At 42.8% G+C, this 17859-nt stretch overlaps 1 protein-coding gene across 3 annotated transcripts in view; it reads right to left on the bottom strand.

The window, feature by feature from the left end:
- SLC66A2 (solute carrier family 66 member 2) overlaps positions 1 to 13477 on the bottom strand; it is a 66190-nt gene extending 52713 nt beyond the window's left edge. For all 3 annotated transcript variants that reach the window (XM_059474895.1, XM_059474900.1, XM_059474906.1), the window contains exons 1-3: positions 13431 to 13477; positions 12703 to 13059; positions 3677 to 3810 (exon numbers count right to left, since the gene is read on the bottom strand). In XM_059474895.1, coding sequence (XP_059330878.1) covers positions 3677 to 3810; positions 12703 to 12905 — 337 coding nt within the window. In that variant the 5' untranslated portion in view covers positions 12906 to 13059; positions 13431 to 13477. The remainder of the gene's footprint in view (positions 1 to 3676; positions 3811 to 12702; positions 13060 to 13430) is intronic.
- Between the last annotated feature and the right edge of the window lie 4382 nt (positions 13478 to 17859).

The following is a 17859-nucleotide window of genomic DNA, read 5'->3' as shown; positions in this document are numbered from 1 at the left end:
CATGCTAAACCTTTTCCACTCTAACTTTCCTCTGCCAGTTGAAACCCATATATTACACAAGAGAATTCTTCAGTGCCAAAACCAAAGCTCTTCAAAGGATCATAGTGCTATAATAAGATACAAGTTATAAAGGAGATTAAGTCAATCAGCAAAACTGGATGAATGACAAGAGGAAATGATCTTAATGCAAAAACACAGGAGCCCATGCTCTACTTGTGGAGCCCAGGCTGCACAAGTACAGAGAGAGATGTCCAAGAATCTCCTTTCAATAAATATTGTCCACTGGTTTTCAGTATAGTTCATACATTCAAGGGAGTCAAAATCTGTCACAACGTCTTGGGCATTACTAGAATGTTTGCTGGAGAGAGGTGGGAGGCTGATTTGGGGAGAGTGTCTGTCTCTCCAAGAATATGAACAAACTGCTCTGGCCCACCAACATTCCCAAAAGTAACCAGATGTTTTCAGCTGTCTGTACCTGTGACAATTTTGCTTCAGCTACCTCTTGGTTCTTGAGTAAAGACATAGCACATCCACATTTTGTATTTCAAAATTCAGCTCTTTAGCATGGTAGCACCATCATGCCCCAAAATATTACAATACTTTGAACAAAAACAACAACAAAATTAACAAGAAGCATGGCCCTTTCTGTACTGTGCCAACAACGCAGCATAAATATGGCTCCACAGATACAACTTTAAAACTTGGGAACAAATATGGAAAACTGTTGTTACCCCAATAATGGTACCAGAAGATCTGCATTGGAGCACTTAAGATGCAGTGAGGCTGAATACAAAATAAAAGACAAGAAGCTATTGTTCACAGCTGCTGATTTCACCTGAGGACCCCATGTAGTTTTCAAAGCAACATCATGCAAGGGAGAGAACTGTCTTATCACTGGAGGTTTTAAAATCAAATTGGGGTATTTGTTAGTTCTGTATTTTGCCTGATTTGGGTGCTGGCTTTCTCCAACCTGAATTGTTAAAAACAGGCTATACAGTCCAAGTTAAAAAAAAAAGGTAATAGAACAGTTGGATATATGAACAGCATTTGCTCTGTTTTCAATTGGTATGTACTGAAGGATAAAGTCTCTGTATCCAAAACAAAAAATCAGAGAAGGCAGCAACAGCACAAGATGGGTGACACCACTTTCAACTTAATTTCATTTTGTAATACTAAAAGGGAGTGGGGGAAAAATCCCACAATTTAGAAGTAACTGTGAGAAGGGAAAAATTTAAGAAAATTCACATAATCTTTTTAAGTTCTCTATGTACAGAGTCTAAAAAAAATAAAAGGAAAAAAGATCAAACATTACTAGAAAATCTAGGGAGACTGCATTTCTCATGCTATGATAGTTACCCTACAAATCAAAATACAAGCAAATTGACTGAATGGCTTTGCATGTTCTGAATAGCTATTGACATTTTGGGTATTTTAAGCCAGTAACACCAGAAAACATGATAAAGAATAAAGAACAAGCTGGTCAGGATTTGAAGAGATTGCTTCTTAATGCTTCAAGATAGGAAGCAGATTCTTTCTGAACTAGTTATTACTTAAGGGACCTAATTTGTGAGAAAAATAAAAACAAAAGGAAAAAAGTCAATTCCCACATAACTGAAAACACACTGGTAAACACACTTCTACCACTTGGAAGAAATACCACATTTAAAAATAATATAAGAAAACAGCAAACTCCCTTCCACTGAAATATTCTATTCTTTCTAAATATTTAGGTTAATTTTGCTGAAACATTCAAAGGGAGGATAGAAAAGAAAAACGTTTACAATGAAGAGCAGCAATGTGAGAAATAACAATTATCATACAGAAATGCTGTACCTTCCCTTAGGATTCTGCAAGGTTAACAAAAACAATGACTTCAAACCTAGCTCTTCACTGCCCCAGCAAACTATAAGAAAGGAAAGTAAGTACACAGACTTACCAGCTTGCCTAGATCACCATAAAACTTTAGAGATAAGATTAGGTGTTTGATTAGAAACAGAGTTCTCACTCCTACTCGTATTGTTCTTGAAACCTACCATTCTGTCCAGCTTGAAAGGAGCTTTGCATGCACCTGAATGTTTATTCTGACCCATCATACAGTTGTCCTTACTAAATATCAATCCCATGTAAGAAAGATATTCCAACTATTCTCAGTGCTTGTAGGAAGACTCATGCCTTTCTATGAAAACAAATAATGAAGGACCAGAAGTAGGTAAAAATCCATCTCTCTAGCAAATTCCCTATGACAAAATGAGTTTTAGGAAAAAAGTTTATATAATACAATGCAACCTTAAAGAGGTTCTATCATCTGTCAAGGGAAGGACTGATTACCCCCTTAGGAGACTGTATGTCCTTCAGGGAGAGTTGCTTAAAGAGCACTATATATTAAACTGAAGAGTCTCCCTTTTCTGTCCAAAGGTTACTGAAGGAGCCTGCAAGTGTGTGTGTGTGTAAATGTGCCCAAGAACAATTTCCTCTCAGAAAGGGCAAACAGAGAAACCTCTCTGTCACTCCACAAAATGCTAGCACTAACAGCAGAGGAGGAAGAAAGCACACATGCCCCTCCCAAATGCTTCCTGGATTTTACCTGCTGCTAAATCTGGCTGGAAGCAGCTTTTAAGTCGTTCATCCTGCCAGACTGAAAACCCCTGTGAACACAGCAGCTTGTGTTTGGAAGCTGGATTGCAGCTCCTCTTCCACATGAATTCACTTACCTGAATAGTTTCTCACTACACTCTACAATGAGCAGGAATGGAAGTAGCCTCCTTAGCTATTAGATAAATTACCCTACTGCACAGCCAGGAGCTGCTGCCTTCTAATGCTGGCTGTGGATATCTGGAATTGGATCAGACCCTCAATTACTAGGGAGTGTGGAAGAGAACAGATGGAGAGAATAAATTATACATCCTTAATGGCAAAACAACTGACAGAAAGCTGACAGTGTTAATTCTGTTCTTGTTGGTAATAAGCTGTTCTTTGTGTTCAAAGTCAACACAAAGAAACAAAAATCTACCCTATCTCACATTTCTTATCTGCAGGGAGAAAAAGACTTTGCACAAAGACTGAACATTTTATTAAACAGAGAATAATAGTCTGTCCCAACTGAAATTATCAAAATTAACCAAAACAAAAATATGAGAAAATTCCCACAAATCCCAACTAATCTCACACTAAAGCCAAAGGAAATGGTACACAAAAAAAAAAAAAGATAGTTTTGCAACCATGGTAAGAAGCACCTGGTTTCTTGATGGTCAGTAACTCAAGTAAATAGAAAATTATTATCTACAAAAGCAAATGTTTGCAATTACAACATTTAGATAACAGCATAAGATCATAACTAAGAACTTGGTAAAACATACAGCTGAAGAAAACAGCTTCTTACTCCAGCCAAGATCTTTTAAAAAATCCAGGCTAGCACAATAACATAGCAACTAGCTCTATATTCAGAATGTGGTGTGAAATACTAGGGAGAACTCCAATTTCTAGACTGAACCAAGACCTGTCTGAAATAAAATTTCAGCTGAACATTTTTATCTAGAAAATAAGCAGTTTTAAAAAAAAGTTCAGAAAGTGCTACAGTGGGGAGACTGGACTGCAACACAGAATTTTTGTACTGAAAGTAGAGCACACCATATTTTCAGAGATATTTATCCTAAAAAAGCCAATTCCCATCACTGACCTGCAAAAGAGCGGCGTTTCACGTTCAGCTCATTGGACACACGAATTTCAGTGCACAGTTTCAGCATCAGTAACATTGTAATGATCATGATAATGCTCTGCCACAAAAGAGGGGATTCAAAACGCCTTCCAAACCTAAAAAAGGAAGAGAAAGTACATAAAACATCTAAACACATGCAAAAAGAAATGCTACCAGTGAGAGGTATGGAAGGCTCAGGAAGCCAGAGTCACCAAACAGACTTAGTTGCCCATACAGGAGCTCAGAGCAGAAGTATCTGAGAACCTTATTCCAACATCCCAGTGGACTGATCCTAGAGATGCTGAAGAGAGAAGCTTAAGGCTTTGCTTCAAAAGCCAGCAGCAAACCTATTATTTTGAAAGGAGAATCACATTCAGTAAGCAGTAAGTCAGTACAGAGAGACCAGAGAGTTATGCCACATTAACACCAGTTATGTGTGCTCTCCACACTTACACTCCAAAGATTTCACATGGAATTGTGCAAAACTTCCCTTTGACAATTCTCCATTTTTAAGTTAAGTCATAAAAGCAACAGCACTTGCCCTATAAAGAAATAAATACCCATAGCCCTGTCTACACATCTGAGTGGAAAAGCCAGGTCTGCAGAACACACCAACTATTTAATAAATTTCTGCCTTATTTGAACCAAGATTGGGGGAAGGAAGGAAGTACAGATGACATGTCTTGGGAGCTTCCATGCACTTCCTTCACACAGCAGAGAGGATGAACTTGGATTGTAGCCAGTCCTGACTGAAGAGCTTACTCTTAAGTGATTGCACAAGATTCTGCTGTAGGAAAAGGAGAATCCTTCAGCGGAGATCAGTAATGCTCTTCCAACATCACCTGATGAAAGCTCAGCAATCCCCACCACACACTCAGTAAGTGCATAAGGGGTTAAGGGTGGAAGCATATTGCATTTACAACAGGAAGGTGACACACACATCACAGTGAGCTGCTTCTCTGTGCTCAGTTCTGCCAGTTTTTATGCCTTGAAGACAGAGATGCTGAGGAAATAGTTTGGTCAGAACATATTGCTGTGCTCCCCAGCTCCCTCACCTGCACCATGAGGCACACAGGCTTTCTAAATTTCCTGGCAGCACAGTTACTAAGGTAAATCTTCCACCACATCATGCTGACCGAGTCCCAAGCCTCACAGGCATGGCAATTATTGCCCTCTTCTTGACAGTTCCTGTTTTACAGTACCCTGGCAAAATGTAATTTGTTATGCTTGGCCTAGTTTTATGGCCAAGCTCCATGCTAGTAAAAACCAGCCAGGTTCACCATCATGCTGTCTCACACTACTGCGCTTCCACTGCAGCCATTTCACCAGAGAGATTTTTTGTTATGAGTCAACTAACAAGGAACAGGACAGAGACTGGAAAGTCCTTGACTAGCTTCCTTGGAAATCATGTGCAGAAGAGCCAAGCAGCCCACATCAGTGAAAAGAGCCAAGTATTTCTTGCCTAGTGGCATACAGCTGAGGAAAAGTACAGCTCCTTGAGGCTCTGCACTACTGCCAGAGGGCCCACCAGTTACTACTGCAGGAATAGCAGTTCTGCGACCTTCAGCCCCCCACTTCTACCCTCAATGGAGCCTTTACTGTAACAAATTTGGAGGACACTATGAGGAAGGAAATAAAGAACACAGCTGATAAGCATAATCATAGGCAGCGTGTGCTTTGAATAAGGCTTTCACTGCACTAGTTCAAAATGCAGGGGAAAAGAATAAAAGTTTGGCCTAACCTATGCTCCAGGCTCATGACTCCAGATCTCCTTCAGCCTGTGTTGCTGACTGTGGCCAAGTTCCCCTCATCTACTGGAATTCAATACTATAATATTTGTCTCTTACTCAGGGATGAGAAAAACTATGGGAAAGACTTACTGACAAGTACAGAACAATTAACTATAAACCACTTTACATCAGATTTAGAAAAACCATCTTCAATACAAATGTATTTGCATGTAAAAATACAGTAATGCATTTAAGAAGGGCTGAGCTAGCAGCACAACAAGTTAGAAGCTATTATGACAGTAAATCCAGCCACAGGTCACTGCAAGGCTAGCTCCTCCCTGCTGATGAGATTATTGGTCATTCACTAATGGGTGCCTCACAAAAGTATTGCCTGCAGTACAAATACCCGCTCACCACAAACACAAATAAACACAGCCACCTGCTTGTCTGATCACAACAATTTGTCATGACATTCAAGTATTGCTACAGACTCTCTCCCCCTAAACACTAGGTGGGAAAAAAAGTAAAACAAAATTCACAACACACAAGGGAGTTAAAAGGGAAATTTAAAAATTCTTATGGGAACTTCAAACAATGCAAAGCACCTGTAGGGTTTTTCACAACCATCCAGTAAAAAGATAACAAAGGTTATGCAACAAAACACACTCATGTGAAATATATCTCCCCAAACACCCAACCCCAGAATAAGTCTTGCAGGTAACACAACCCGCTAAACTAGATCACATATACAGAAAAACAAACAAGCTGCTATGGAGACCAACAGGCAGGGCAAACTACACCACATGGATTACACCCCACTACCTGGGCAGCAAGACTGAAGGGAATACCACTGTCAAGGACCACTCCTGGGTTCTTGAAGCTGTAAAAGTAAAGCCAGAACACTCATTTTGCTCAGGATCATGGACACAAACACCACTCCGAGCTACCTACTCTGCATTAATATCAGGGCCTGCCAAAGCAACACTAATCCAGTTTAAGATTCCTCAGGCCAGCTTGAGCCCGGAGCACTGTGGGATGTAAGCCCTGCAGGGAAAGCATGCCATGCCATGCTGTTTCCTTTCTGCCTCACAGATATTATTCCTGTCTCTGTGTAAGCAGGAGCCAGGAGAGGAAGCACGCTAAGGTAATTAAAGCACCTTTTGAGAGAAAAGTGAAGAGCCTTAGGATACTAGAACAGACTTGCAGAAAAGATCAGCTTTCAAGTCCTGGGGTGAGGGGTCACCACCATTATTCTGCATTTTCATCCCATAACTACAGTGTTGTATAAGGAAATGAACAGTGACTCTTGCAGTATTCAAGGAACTCAGAGTTCATATGTCAGACTACAAAGAGACAAAGAGCTTTTCCACTGTTTACTTAATTTGTAAAAACAAAAGAACCCTTTATTTCCTGTACTAGTCAAATAAACAAATAAAGGAGAGGGAGTGGCTTACATGCTATTAGTTATGTTATTAGTGTTTCCACAGCCTTCAAATGACTAATGCATGTTCAAGCTGACGAAGACAAGAGAAGTGCACGTTCAAGGCAGAGCAGAGACTAACTAGTTATTGAGAAAACTACATAATTCCATTGGCACAATTCAGTTCTGCAATAATCCTGCTATTCCAGTCCTGAGCCTACTCGAAACAGCAAATGCCAACTGTGAAAAGGAAGCCTAAGCTAGACCAAACATAAAGGTTTGCTTATCGCTTTTCCTAAGACATCTTTGAAAAGAAACTGACTGCTTTTGGTGCAGCCAGATCACTCTGTTTCCTCCTACACTCATGGATGCTGTTCCAGCTTTCATCTGCTGTCTGCTTTTCAGCTCTCTGAGAAGTTACAGATTCTAGGCAACACGGGAAGCACTCAGGATACACCACACACTACCAGGATCACAACAGATAGCCCAGGGTAGCAGCACAGCAGCTGTCCTGAAAGGCACCCCACATAATTACAGAATTTAACCTCTGGGATTTAAGCAGGAAGAAGAAACAAACTAGTTTTGCAACAGGATCTTTAGATACAAGGTTCCTCTTGACATGTAAACTTCCAACACTTAACGCATCATCGCAAATGAAGCTCCTCACTTGTGCATACAACATTCCACTTGACTTTCTGCACAAAAAAGTAGCGCATCTTATCCCTACTCTGTGGCACTTACAAAAAGGAGGAGGAATTGCATAACACTTTTAGTCTCAATATCTGAGCAAGATTCCACCAGCAGGCCATACATAAGGCAATCTTTCAAAGTCATAGTCATTCTATCAGCTTGATTCGTAGCATCATCCCACATGCCACACATGGTAAAAACTGGCAAGATCCATTTTAGTAACAGAAGCCTTAAAAGCACAAGTTTCTCTTTCTCGCAGAAAGTCTTTCAGACTTCACTGCTTTGCGTTCCAAAGCCAGAGCAACACAAGACAGAAGGGACCTGGTCCACAGGTAGCACTGCAGATGTTACAGCACAATGAATACCTAGGAGTCTACCCCTGACAAGAGCAAGTTCACCATTTCTCTGCAAATGACCTCCAGCTCCGTACCTGGGTCTCTAATTATTCCATTGACTCCAGCACAGAGAGCTCTGAGCTCTATTGATATTGCTGTTTTAAGAAGACTTTTTGTTTCAGGTCAACTGATGTGCAATGGGTAGAGAGTTACCTTTGATCAAAAATAACACAGTCCATAGCCTCCATCCTGTCCCTGGCTGCCAGAACTTGTTCCCATGGTTTGCCTTACAGCAACTATTTTGTGAGAACAACTCCAAAACTGGATGGTTTTATTTTCTTGGTTTTGGATTTCTGTGGCACTGCTGTGTGAGTTTTAGTACAGTGTCCCTTGGAATTGCAGCTCAAAACCTTTGGAAAGAACATTGTCTTCTTGGAAAATATACAAACCCTATTATATACTGACATCCATTTTACAAAATGTAAAACTGAAAAAAAAAATTTTAAAAAGTTTTGGGGATAGCAGGCAACATAAGTACTTTTGGCTGCACTTACTCAAGATATATATAAAAATGTCTATGCTGATTTCTAAGAAATCTATAGTTCCTTTTCCTCTAGTTATTTATTCTCATTTTAATATTAGAAGAAACTGTAATTTATCTCTTTATAAGCTCTGTTTCAAAAAAGAAAGGGTGAAGAGAGAGAGGGGGTAGAGAGGGAGAACTCACAAGTAAGTTTTTCTGCATCCTCCACCCTCTACTGATTACACAACTCTCACCCGCCTTCTCATTGCTGTTCTCCATCATGACAATGCAAAGCTACTCAGCTGGCAGCCACACGAACCAGAAGATGTGTGTGCCTTGGTCTAGTGCCACAGGGAACTCTGGAGCCATCCCACAAGTTCCAAACACCCTGGGACAGCTTAAACAGATAATTAATCACCTCAGAGCTCAGGTATCCCTTGAGCAAGAACACGGAGCTAACTCAAGAACATATAATAAGACATAAGGCACAAGCTATCAAAAATGGTAATGAAGTGTTTAATTAAAAATGTAGAGGGAAGAAAATTGCTCTCAGGTTTTTTTTTTTGAGCAGGCCATACACTTTCATATGCACCAGAATTACAAAGGCCTGGAGTTCTGCACTGTCTCTCGATGTCTATCCACAGTGCCAACTTTCCCCAAGTTGACCAGTCCAGAGAAACAATGACCTGTAGGGCTGGAGAAGACAAACAGGAGAAGCAGTACTGACAACGGCAGGACAAAACAAAGGGGCAGGCAGCTGATGCAGCCATAGATCATATCCAGCAGCTATACTGGCACCCCAGAATAAATATTGCTTTGATGTGTTAGATGAAATTGTAACAATAGATTACTATTTAAAGTTAAATTGGTATAAAATCTACTACAGCACAAAATCTGCTCTTCACACTGGTAAACAAGAGACTCCCTTGCATGATGTTATAAGCACAAACTGTCTACCTTTCAATTTTTTTTAAGAATCCTCTTTAAAAGGGCAAAAGACTTAAACATAACCAAACTTAGTTTCTTTTTCCCAAACAAAAGCCATACATGCATAAATAAAGTGAAGTAGAATCACACCCATTGCTATCCATACCCTGTCTTCATTCTTCCAGAACAATCCTTTCACCCAAAGTTTGGGCACATTGCTGGAACACAGCAAGGCCAAACACACATAACTGAAAGCAGAAACAGCTCCTTAAAGATGAAATTTTGAGACATTGTGTGAAAGAGAAGCATGAAAAATGGATACTGTGCTATTGTCATCACTAGCAAACTAAAAGTTCTTTGGGAACACCTTGAAATTAAGCAATTAGATGTAAGAATCACAAGGAAGAGAGGCACTGCACTGAGTCCTCTTGACTTCAAAAGATGGCTTACCACTAAAGACAGTCTAATCAGAGAAACAGAATTGGTGAGAACAGGTAACTGGAAACAGGATTGTTATCCTTGATCTCAGTAGTACTTTGTTCATTGGCTACTGTCACAGTGCAATTCACCAGCTGAAACTCTATTGACACGTAAAACATTGCAAGAAGATTAGGAAGCAAATACTCTATTTGGAGGGGAGATGAAAGGTCAAACTTAAACCACAACAAAACCAGGCATTAAACCAATAAGCGATAACCTCTGAAATAACCAAGTACAGTTATAGGAACCTGTGGAATCCATTATTCCACAAAGAGAATGTGAGGGAATTGTCCCCATAGCTGAGAAGAAGGAAGAGTAATAAAGCCATAAGGGAAAGGTGGGAGGACTGGGTCTGTTATGAGTAACACAAATACAGAAACACCAGCACTACCCAAGAGCAAGTATACAGAGGCATAAAAGGCATTACAGGCAGGAACAGTCTGTCCTTGTGAGCCACAAATTCAATACATGAAATTTCAGGGAAAACCTGGAAGTAACCACAGACACAAATTACAGAAGCGTCTTTGACGTTAAAACAAAACAAACAAGCAAAAAACAACAAAAACATCATCCATCCTAGGAAAAGATTAAGTCCTGAAAAGCAACACTATTAAAACTTGAAAGTTTTTGAGGCCTAACAATTTAAGTACTTCTTTTTGGATCAGGGAGGAGAGGAAGTCCACAAAAAATTACTCTGGCTCAAACATCATGCTTAATAATCACAGGTAATGAACTGAAACTAAATGAAATCAGAAGCTTTATGGCAGCAGAGTTTTCAGAAGAGAGACTTGGATTAATACAGGGTTTTCTTAAGGGAAGGAGACATCAAGTAGTACTTGGGGAAAAAGATTATATACAGAACAAAATTACTTGTAGGAACAATTCTGTCTTGGCACCACAATGGATTAAATTATTTAATAAATTTAAAACAAAATAAATAAAAACTTTCTAATTTCCTCCAAAGAATTTTACATATACAATTAAAATCATTCTGCTGTTTATGTCATTATTGAGAGCATTGTGTCCCAGATAATGCATCGGCCATAGGTGACATTAACCAAATAATGCAAAAATTGAATTGCCAAGATGCTACATGAGTGCATTTTCACAATGTTCACAGGAATCACAGGCTCTTGCTCCGTGATCTTCCTTAAATCATCCAGATACCCAAGGATATCATCCACCTTCAATGCCGTTTTCATGACTTACTGGTGCTTATAACTAACTACCAGGGATGCAATATTCTCTCCTGGGAACACTGAATTATCATTATGCAAGTACTCTTTTGTCTTTTAGTTCAGCAGAACCAGAGAGAGACAATTCATTGCAAGCACAGACAGAAAGGTTTCTGCAGGGTGCCATGTGAAGCCACTCCATGCTAAGGTCCAAGGTGACCAGAAGTTACACAGTGCTTACACATGTCAGGGAGTGATACTATCATGTGGCTCATCTATTCATACCTACTCCTACCAATAAAACTGCATTCTCTCTTTTGAGGTATTGACAAACCTTTCAATATTGATATAAATTATAACTTTTCACTACTTGCAGTATTTATACTTTCACACATCTCTCAACTAGATGTACTTAAAATCAATTCAAACTAAAGATCTTTCAGTTTTTCCATAGTCTGAGTCTCACTAAAGAGATGCACTCACCTGAGTTACCTAGAAACTGCCAGCATCTCCATTCAGGTGTAAGCCATTTCTATATTTTGACTGTCTCCAGTACAACCAAAAATTAGACTATTTCTCTTTCTAACACTGTCAGCTCAGGCTCTTTGCTTCTCCTTCTCCTGCCAGTTCCTCTGCTCCCCTCCTGCTCTCTGCTTTCTCCATATACTTCTCCCCAGGAAAACACAGTTCCAACGCAACAAGTAGCTCTGTTCCAGCGATGACTCCTCTGTTTGACTGCCAGCTTGTGGTGCCAAGAAAGGGTCTCCTGCTTTCCACTCCACTCCAGCACAGCACTTACATGCTGTATTTTGCTGTAGCAGAAACCAGGAAGCCATTATACAGAGTCAGAGGAGGTTTCTTTAAAAAGAAACCAAAAACCAACAAACGGATGCAGCCTTGTTACCTATCAGTTCTTTATGGATTAAAAAGCACTACTTTGTAGTCAAAACAGAATCATAGAATAACTGTCCTTAGTTGCACTAATTACCCAGACCATTTCATGTTTGGTTTCCCAAGTACATTCTCAGTGGTGTAGCACCTGTATAATCAGAAACAATGGGCAAGATATTTATAACATTGATTCACAGAAATCACGCCGTAATAACGTTTTCTTTGTCCGGCAACACAAGACTAAAATATGGAAACAAACTTGCTCTTAAGTATTGAAACTGGTGTTGAAAGCAAAAGAAATTTGCTTTTGAAAGGCAGCACACCTTTTCCTTGCTTATCCAAGAAAAAAAATTTTCATCTGTAGTTGTGCATGAAGATCTACAAGTGAACCCCCTCTGAAGCCAGCTAGCACCCTGGGAAAATGCAAGAATATATGGCAAGTGTTCCAGTGACTCTAATGCCAACTAGACATTCGAATAAGTGTGTGATACCGAGGCTTTCACTCTGAAAATGGAGATAGTGGAATATGAGAAATGCAAAATACAGTCGGCAAAAAAAAGATCTGACTTAGCAAAAACCTCTTTACCAACAAGTTTAAAAGGTTCATCTTGGAAATCAGAGTGCTGATAATCAGATCTGGCAAGGGAAACAAACCATGCTCCCCAGCCCAGTTCACTCGACTTAATAGACACACACTAACGGAAAGACAGCATTTAGAACTTCAAGAGAAGGGAAAATGCACGTAAAACTTTATTTCTTCAAGCATTCCAATCGAAGCTTTACACCTGGCAAACAATCAGGAACCTTCAGAACTGAGCAGAAACACAGCCAACTTACCAAAAAAGTATGCGCAGAATGTTTGCGACCAGCAGCACCAGGCAGACGTAGGTGGAGAAGCCCTCGGCGTTCTGGGTGCGCCGAATGTCCCGGTACTGGGGGATGTAGGGCACGACGCCGCCGAACACCATGGCCCCCGCGGCGCCCCAGGACACCAGCTGCCGCATGGGCACCAGCAGCCACTCCAGGCCGCCCGGCTCCATGCCGGGGGCGCGCGGGGAGGCGCTCAGGCTGAGGGATGCCCTCAGGCTGAGGGTGCCCCGCCGCAGCTCTCCGGCCGGGGCCGGCTCTAGCCACGGGCGGGCTCCTGCCCGGGATGCGGCACCATGACTGCGCCCTCTCCCGCGGGGCCCGGACCTGGGGAAAAGGGATGGGGCGTGAGCCTGGCACTGCCGAGGGCGGCTCCGGCCGCTGCCAGCCGGGCGCCGGCGAGCCCGGACCACCGCCCTGCCGCGGGCGGGTCGGGGCCGGCCCCGCTCCAGCCTCAGCCTCAGCCCCGGTCCCGGTCCCGGCCCCGGTCCCAGCCCGGCGCTCCACAGGGGAAGCCCGGCCCCGGCACAGCAGCCGCGCCGCTCCATCGCTAAGAGCGCCCGGGCAGGGCGCGGATACGCGGCTCCGCCGCCACCCCGCCCGGCCCCCAGGTAGTGTCTCCGAGGGGTCTCCTCCGCCTCCATCGCCCACCCGTGCTCTCCCCGCCCCGCGGGCAGGCACGACCGCCCGCCCCGCACCTGCTCCCCGAGCTCCGACCACCGCCGCCTCCATCCCCCGGCGCCGCTCCGTGGGCGGGCGGGCAGCGGCGGCCGGGGCGGCCCGTGACGCACCGGGAGCGGCCCCGCCTCCGCCAATGAGCGCCGGGGCCGCCCCTTCCTCCGGCGGGGAGCGGTGGCACCGGGCCCGGGCCCGCCTCCCCTGCCCCCGCGGCACCGGGACACGGCGGGCAGCACCGGGCTACCGTGGGAGCCTGGCGCCGGAGGGGGCTTGGCTCCCCCGGGCCCACCTGGGCGCCTTCTCCTCCTCGGGCTGCGCTGAGCCACCGCCCCGGGTCCTGCTGCCCAGGAGTTTCGGAAAATTCCGTCGTGCCTCGTGGACAAGGGGGAATGGCTTTAAACTGAAAGGGAGTAGATTTAGATTAGATACTAGGAAGAAAGTCTTTACTTTGAGGGTGGCGAGGCACTGGAACAGGCTACCCAGAGAAGCTGTGTCTGTTCCATCCCTGTGAATGTTCCAGGCCAGGCTGGATTGGGGCTCAGAGCAACGTGGCCTCATGAAAGGTGTCCATGGCAGCGAGATTGGAACTAGATGGTCTTTAAGGTCCCCTCCAACCCAAACCATTCTATGATTCTGTGATTTCTGTGGCTCTCTGAATTGCACTGGCTGGGGAGGGAAAGTGTGCAACTTCTACCCAAAGTAGGGCAGATCCAAAGTGACCAGGGAGCCTCTACTGCTGCTTGCACTGGGCCAGGAGAGGGCAAGTGCTGCACACAGGTGTTGTGTGGAGAATGACAGCATGCACACTGCAAACACCTCCTTCAGCCACACTTAAAAGAATGGATCATCACCATGCGTCCAAGTGGCTGCAGAGCTCTCCTCAAAGCTTGTTCCTTGGGCTCCCCATAATACTACTAATGCTTTCTTCTACCTTGTTAGTAGCAGGAAGGCTGCTCATCCTCTGCTGCTCATCCAACAGGTAGGAAATGAGATGGGTTTTCCTGCATCTGAGTGATGTATGATTTTGTGTCCTAGAGCAGAAACTGCAAAAGTTTTTTTTTGTGAATGTTAAAGGGGAAAAGGAGCTGAATTAAAAATAGAAATGTCTGTTTCAGGATTTCAGAAGCCTTTTGTTTACTTCCTGCATAGCAGCACTTTGCTCAACTGCAAGCATTTCTTCCACTGGGCAATTCTTGCAGCATATGTGCAGCACATGAACCTGCACATTACCACAGAATGTATTTGTCAAAGACATTCTTGGAGTACCAAAATATCCAAAACAGCCTCCTATGTAGATCAGGTGACCAGTGATAACATTGAGACTTCGCTTTCCTACAAGGAAGTAGCAGCTCTGCTACTTGAACAAAGCTCTATTCCATTACACAGACTTGATAGTTTGATTGCTGAAGTTACAAATACATAGCGGATGTTCTGAACTCTGATTTTTGGATGGGGATCCTGACGTTCCTGATGTCATTGCGTCTGACTCACGCAGAGAGACTATAACAATCAAATTATGTATAAACTGCATTATTTAAAACATTTTGTTATTTAATGGCTCATGTTTCATGTATCACTTGCACATTATCATCAGGCAGTTATGCCAACTTCTTTACATGCTTTCCTTGGAGCCCTTAGCACATTATTTTTCCTTAAGCACAATGGTCTAAACAAACTTTCAAGTTGAAAATAGGAGTAGCCCAGATTAGAAAGCCAATCTTTATTTGTGTAAACAAAAGTATTTTGAGAAATCGTGAAGAAATTGTCTTGAGAAAACAGATATTTTGAAGTAATGGTTACCTAAGTAGAAGAAACTGCCCAAGTGCCACCAGATCTCCAGGTTAGCTTCCAGAATTATTCCAGGATGCTCTTGAGTCTATTCAGTAACAAATTGTGCACAAAATTCAGATTCTAAAGTACTCAACTGGAAACAGACAACTGCCTAAACTTAGGTTGTTTTCCCTTACTTGAAACTGTATGGGTAAAAACTGCGAATTACAGCACGTTGCTGTGTGAACACAATTCAGTTCTGGTCACTAAAATCATCCTAGTTGCTCAGGAGTTAATGCACGGATGTAAGCTAAACTGACCAGTGACACCAGACACTGAGTAGGAGGAGGAATGACAGGCTGGCTAAACTCCTCAGGCTGAGCAGCTGCTAGCATCAGGAAGGGACCCTTCAGGTCTCAGGATATCTAAAAATCCAGGCTCAGGTTTTTTTTTTTTGTAGTGGTGCCACCCTGAGGTGCTTGCTGCCTCCAGCGTAGCATCCTGCCTGGCGCAGGAGCACCCAACCACAGCAAACCCAGCAAGACTCCAGGAGGAGAGTGTGCTGGAAGAAATAAACCTGAGGTGATAACAGGTGATTGGAGAGAGTCTTGCATCATCAAGGAAACGTTCCGCAACCTGCAGGTCTGAGTGCAGTTACAGAAGAATGAGCCTTGAGAGGCTTCATATGAAAGCAAATTTCTGTCTCTGGGAGATTGTAACTGAGAGGGAGCTCAGAAGGACCGTCCTCTTGATGTAAAAGCAGAGCTTACCGTAGAAACAGTACTGCTTCACTGCCAGACAGCAATCCTCTCTTTCAAGTGAGGAGAAAAAGAACAGGTGTATTTGTTTTTTCACTCAGAATGGCAAAATTCCCCTATTAGGAAAAGAACCCTCTATTTGCTAGAAGTACATTACCCATTCAGAAAACAGAAGCAGACAGTTTCACACCAGATCTTTGAAGACTAAATTAATCTTTTTAGGACATCTGCTGTAGGAGAATTAAAATTGATTATGTGAGCAGCTCTAGCCACTTAGTTATGAACTAGCTTCTAGCAGCTAACATTTTCGTAACTACATAGTCCCCAAACATCACGAGAACTTTGATTTATTTTAGATTAAGAAATCTGATAGGAAATGTTCCTGTAGTATCTTTGGATGTGGTTTAAGCAAACTGAAAATGGTGAACAGACATGGGATGTTTTAAAAGGGCTTTTAACTTTAATGTTGGTAGAAGAAGTAAAAATTACTATGTAAGGTTTAGTTTTTGCAAATAGCTTCACTGACTTTAAAAAAGTAAGCAAAGCCCCATTTCTACACTTGGCTCCATATGGCCATATTCCTATCAGGACGACATTAGGACCAACAGGACACAGGAATGAACCACCCAATAGACCAGTTCCATGACAGGAGGAGGAGGAGGACAGCTGTTAGTACTTGACTTGTAATTACTGCAGCAGCAAAAATACCAGATTGCTGCAAGTCTCCCAATCAGTCTGTTGTCCTGTCAATTGATTTTGAAAGATGAGTAATAAAATTATTTTATATTCCACATTAGAGAAATGCTGTTGCACAGAAGCAAGCATATGAAGTCCCTGCAAGACCCTGCTAGAGTGTAGATAAGCTCTAAGTTACTTCTTGAACACATTGCGCAGTAAAAGGATAAAGTGAATGCCTATGGTAGCCAAATTCCCTTCAATTATCACATTATATATCTCATTCTGCAACTACAGCCATGGGGACATTAAAAAGAAATATTCACTGTACTGTTCATAAAACAAGTAAATGGGTCTTAAGTGTCTTGAAATTGGCCATTCCTACCATAATATATTATCACTAAATCAGCTGTCTCCACTTTTTTATTTTTTTTAAAGCAACCCTGCTGCAGCTGGTAGCAGAAGCTGCCTCCTGGCCCCTCCTATCACTGGTGAGCCCCTGTTTTGGCAGCTGATGGGCAGAATCAAGCTAGCCTTAATAGGAGATACATTTTTGTGCATTGCACATTTTCACCACTCTTCCTTTCTCCTTCTGAGCTGGTCTTTGCAAACAGAACAGAGTGGAACACCCACTGGCCTGCAGAGGAACACCCTTTGCACTTCCAATAAGGAGCATGGAACATGCCCAAGCCTACAAGCCCATCCCTTTGCACTGGGGAGTGGAAACCACAACCGTGGAGGTTGATGATTTGACACCTCTCTGTACTTGGACTGCTGCCATCTCCACAGACAAGTGGAGAAAAAGCCCTAAAGCAAACATGCCAGAGCAGGAATCAGCCTGACAGCTGGCAGAGATACATGAACCCGTCTTCAAACCATTTCAGCTTTGTAAACAATGGGCAAAGTTCAGAGTGGAGAAATAAACAAATAGCAGTCCTGGTTCAACTTTTTACCTGTGTACCTGCATACTCAGGTAAGAAGTTGAACCAGAACTGCTTAACCCACAGCCTGCTCTTCTGTCAAACAGGTCCGGCTGGCTGCAATTATTTCTTCCCCACCTGCTCTTGGGATGCCCTTGGTGTGTCCCATGGCATCAAGGTCACCTCAGCAGTTGGCTGCATCAGAGGAATCCATAGACAGCTCCCAACCCACCTGCATATGCTTGCCTATCTCCAACAATGCAGCCAGAGGTTCTCACCTTAACCTTCAGGAGCAGGGCTGCTTTCTCTTAAGACAGAGGAATGTC

This window comes from Ammospiza nelsoni, chromosome 1 (genome assembly GCF_027579445.1).
Source record: "Ammospiza nelsoni isolate bAmmNel1 chromosome 1, bAmmNel1.pri, whole genome shotgun sequence".
Taxonomy (NCBI): Eukaryota; Metazoa; Chordata; class Aves; order Passeriformes; family Passerellidae; genus Ammospiza; species Ammospiza nelsoni.
Note: the sequence above shows the minus strand (reverse complement) of the source record. Positions and strands in the feature narration are given on the sequence as shown.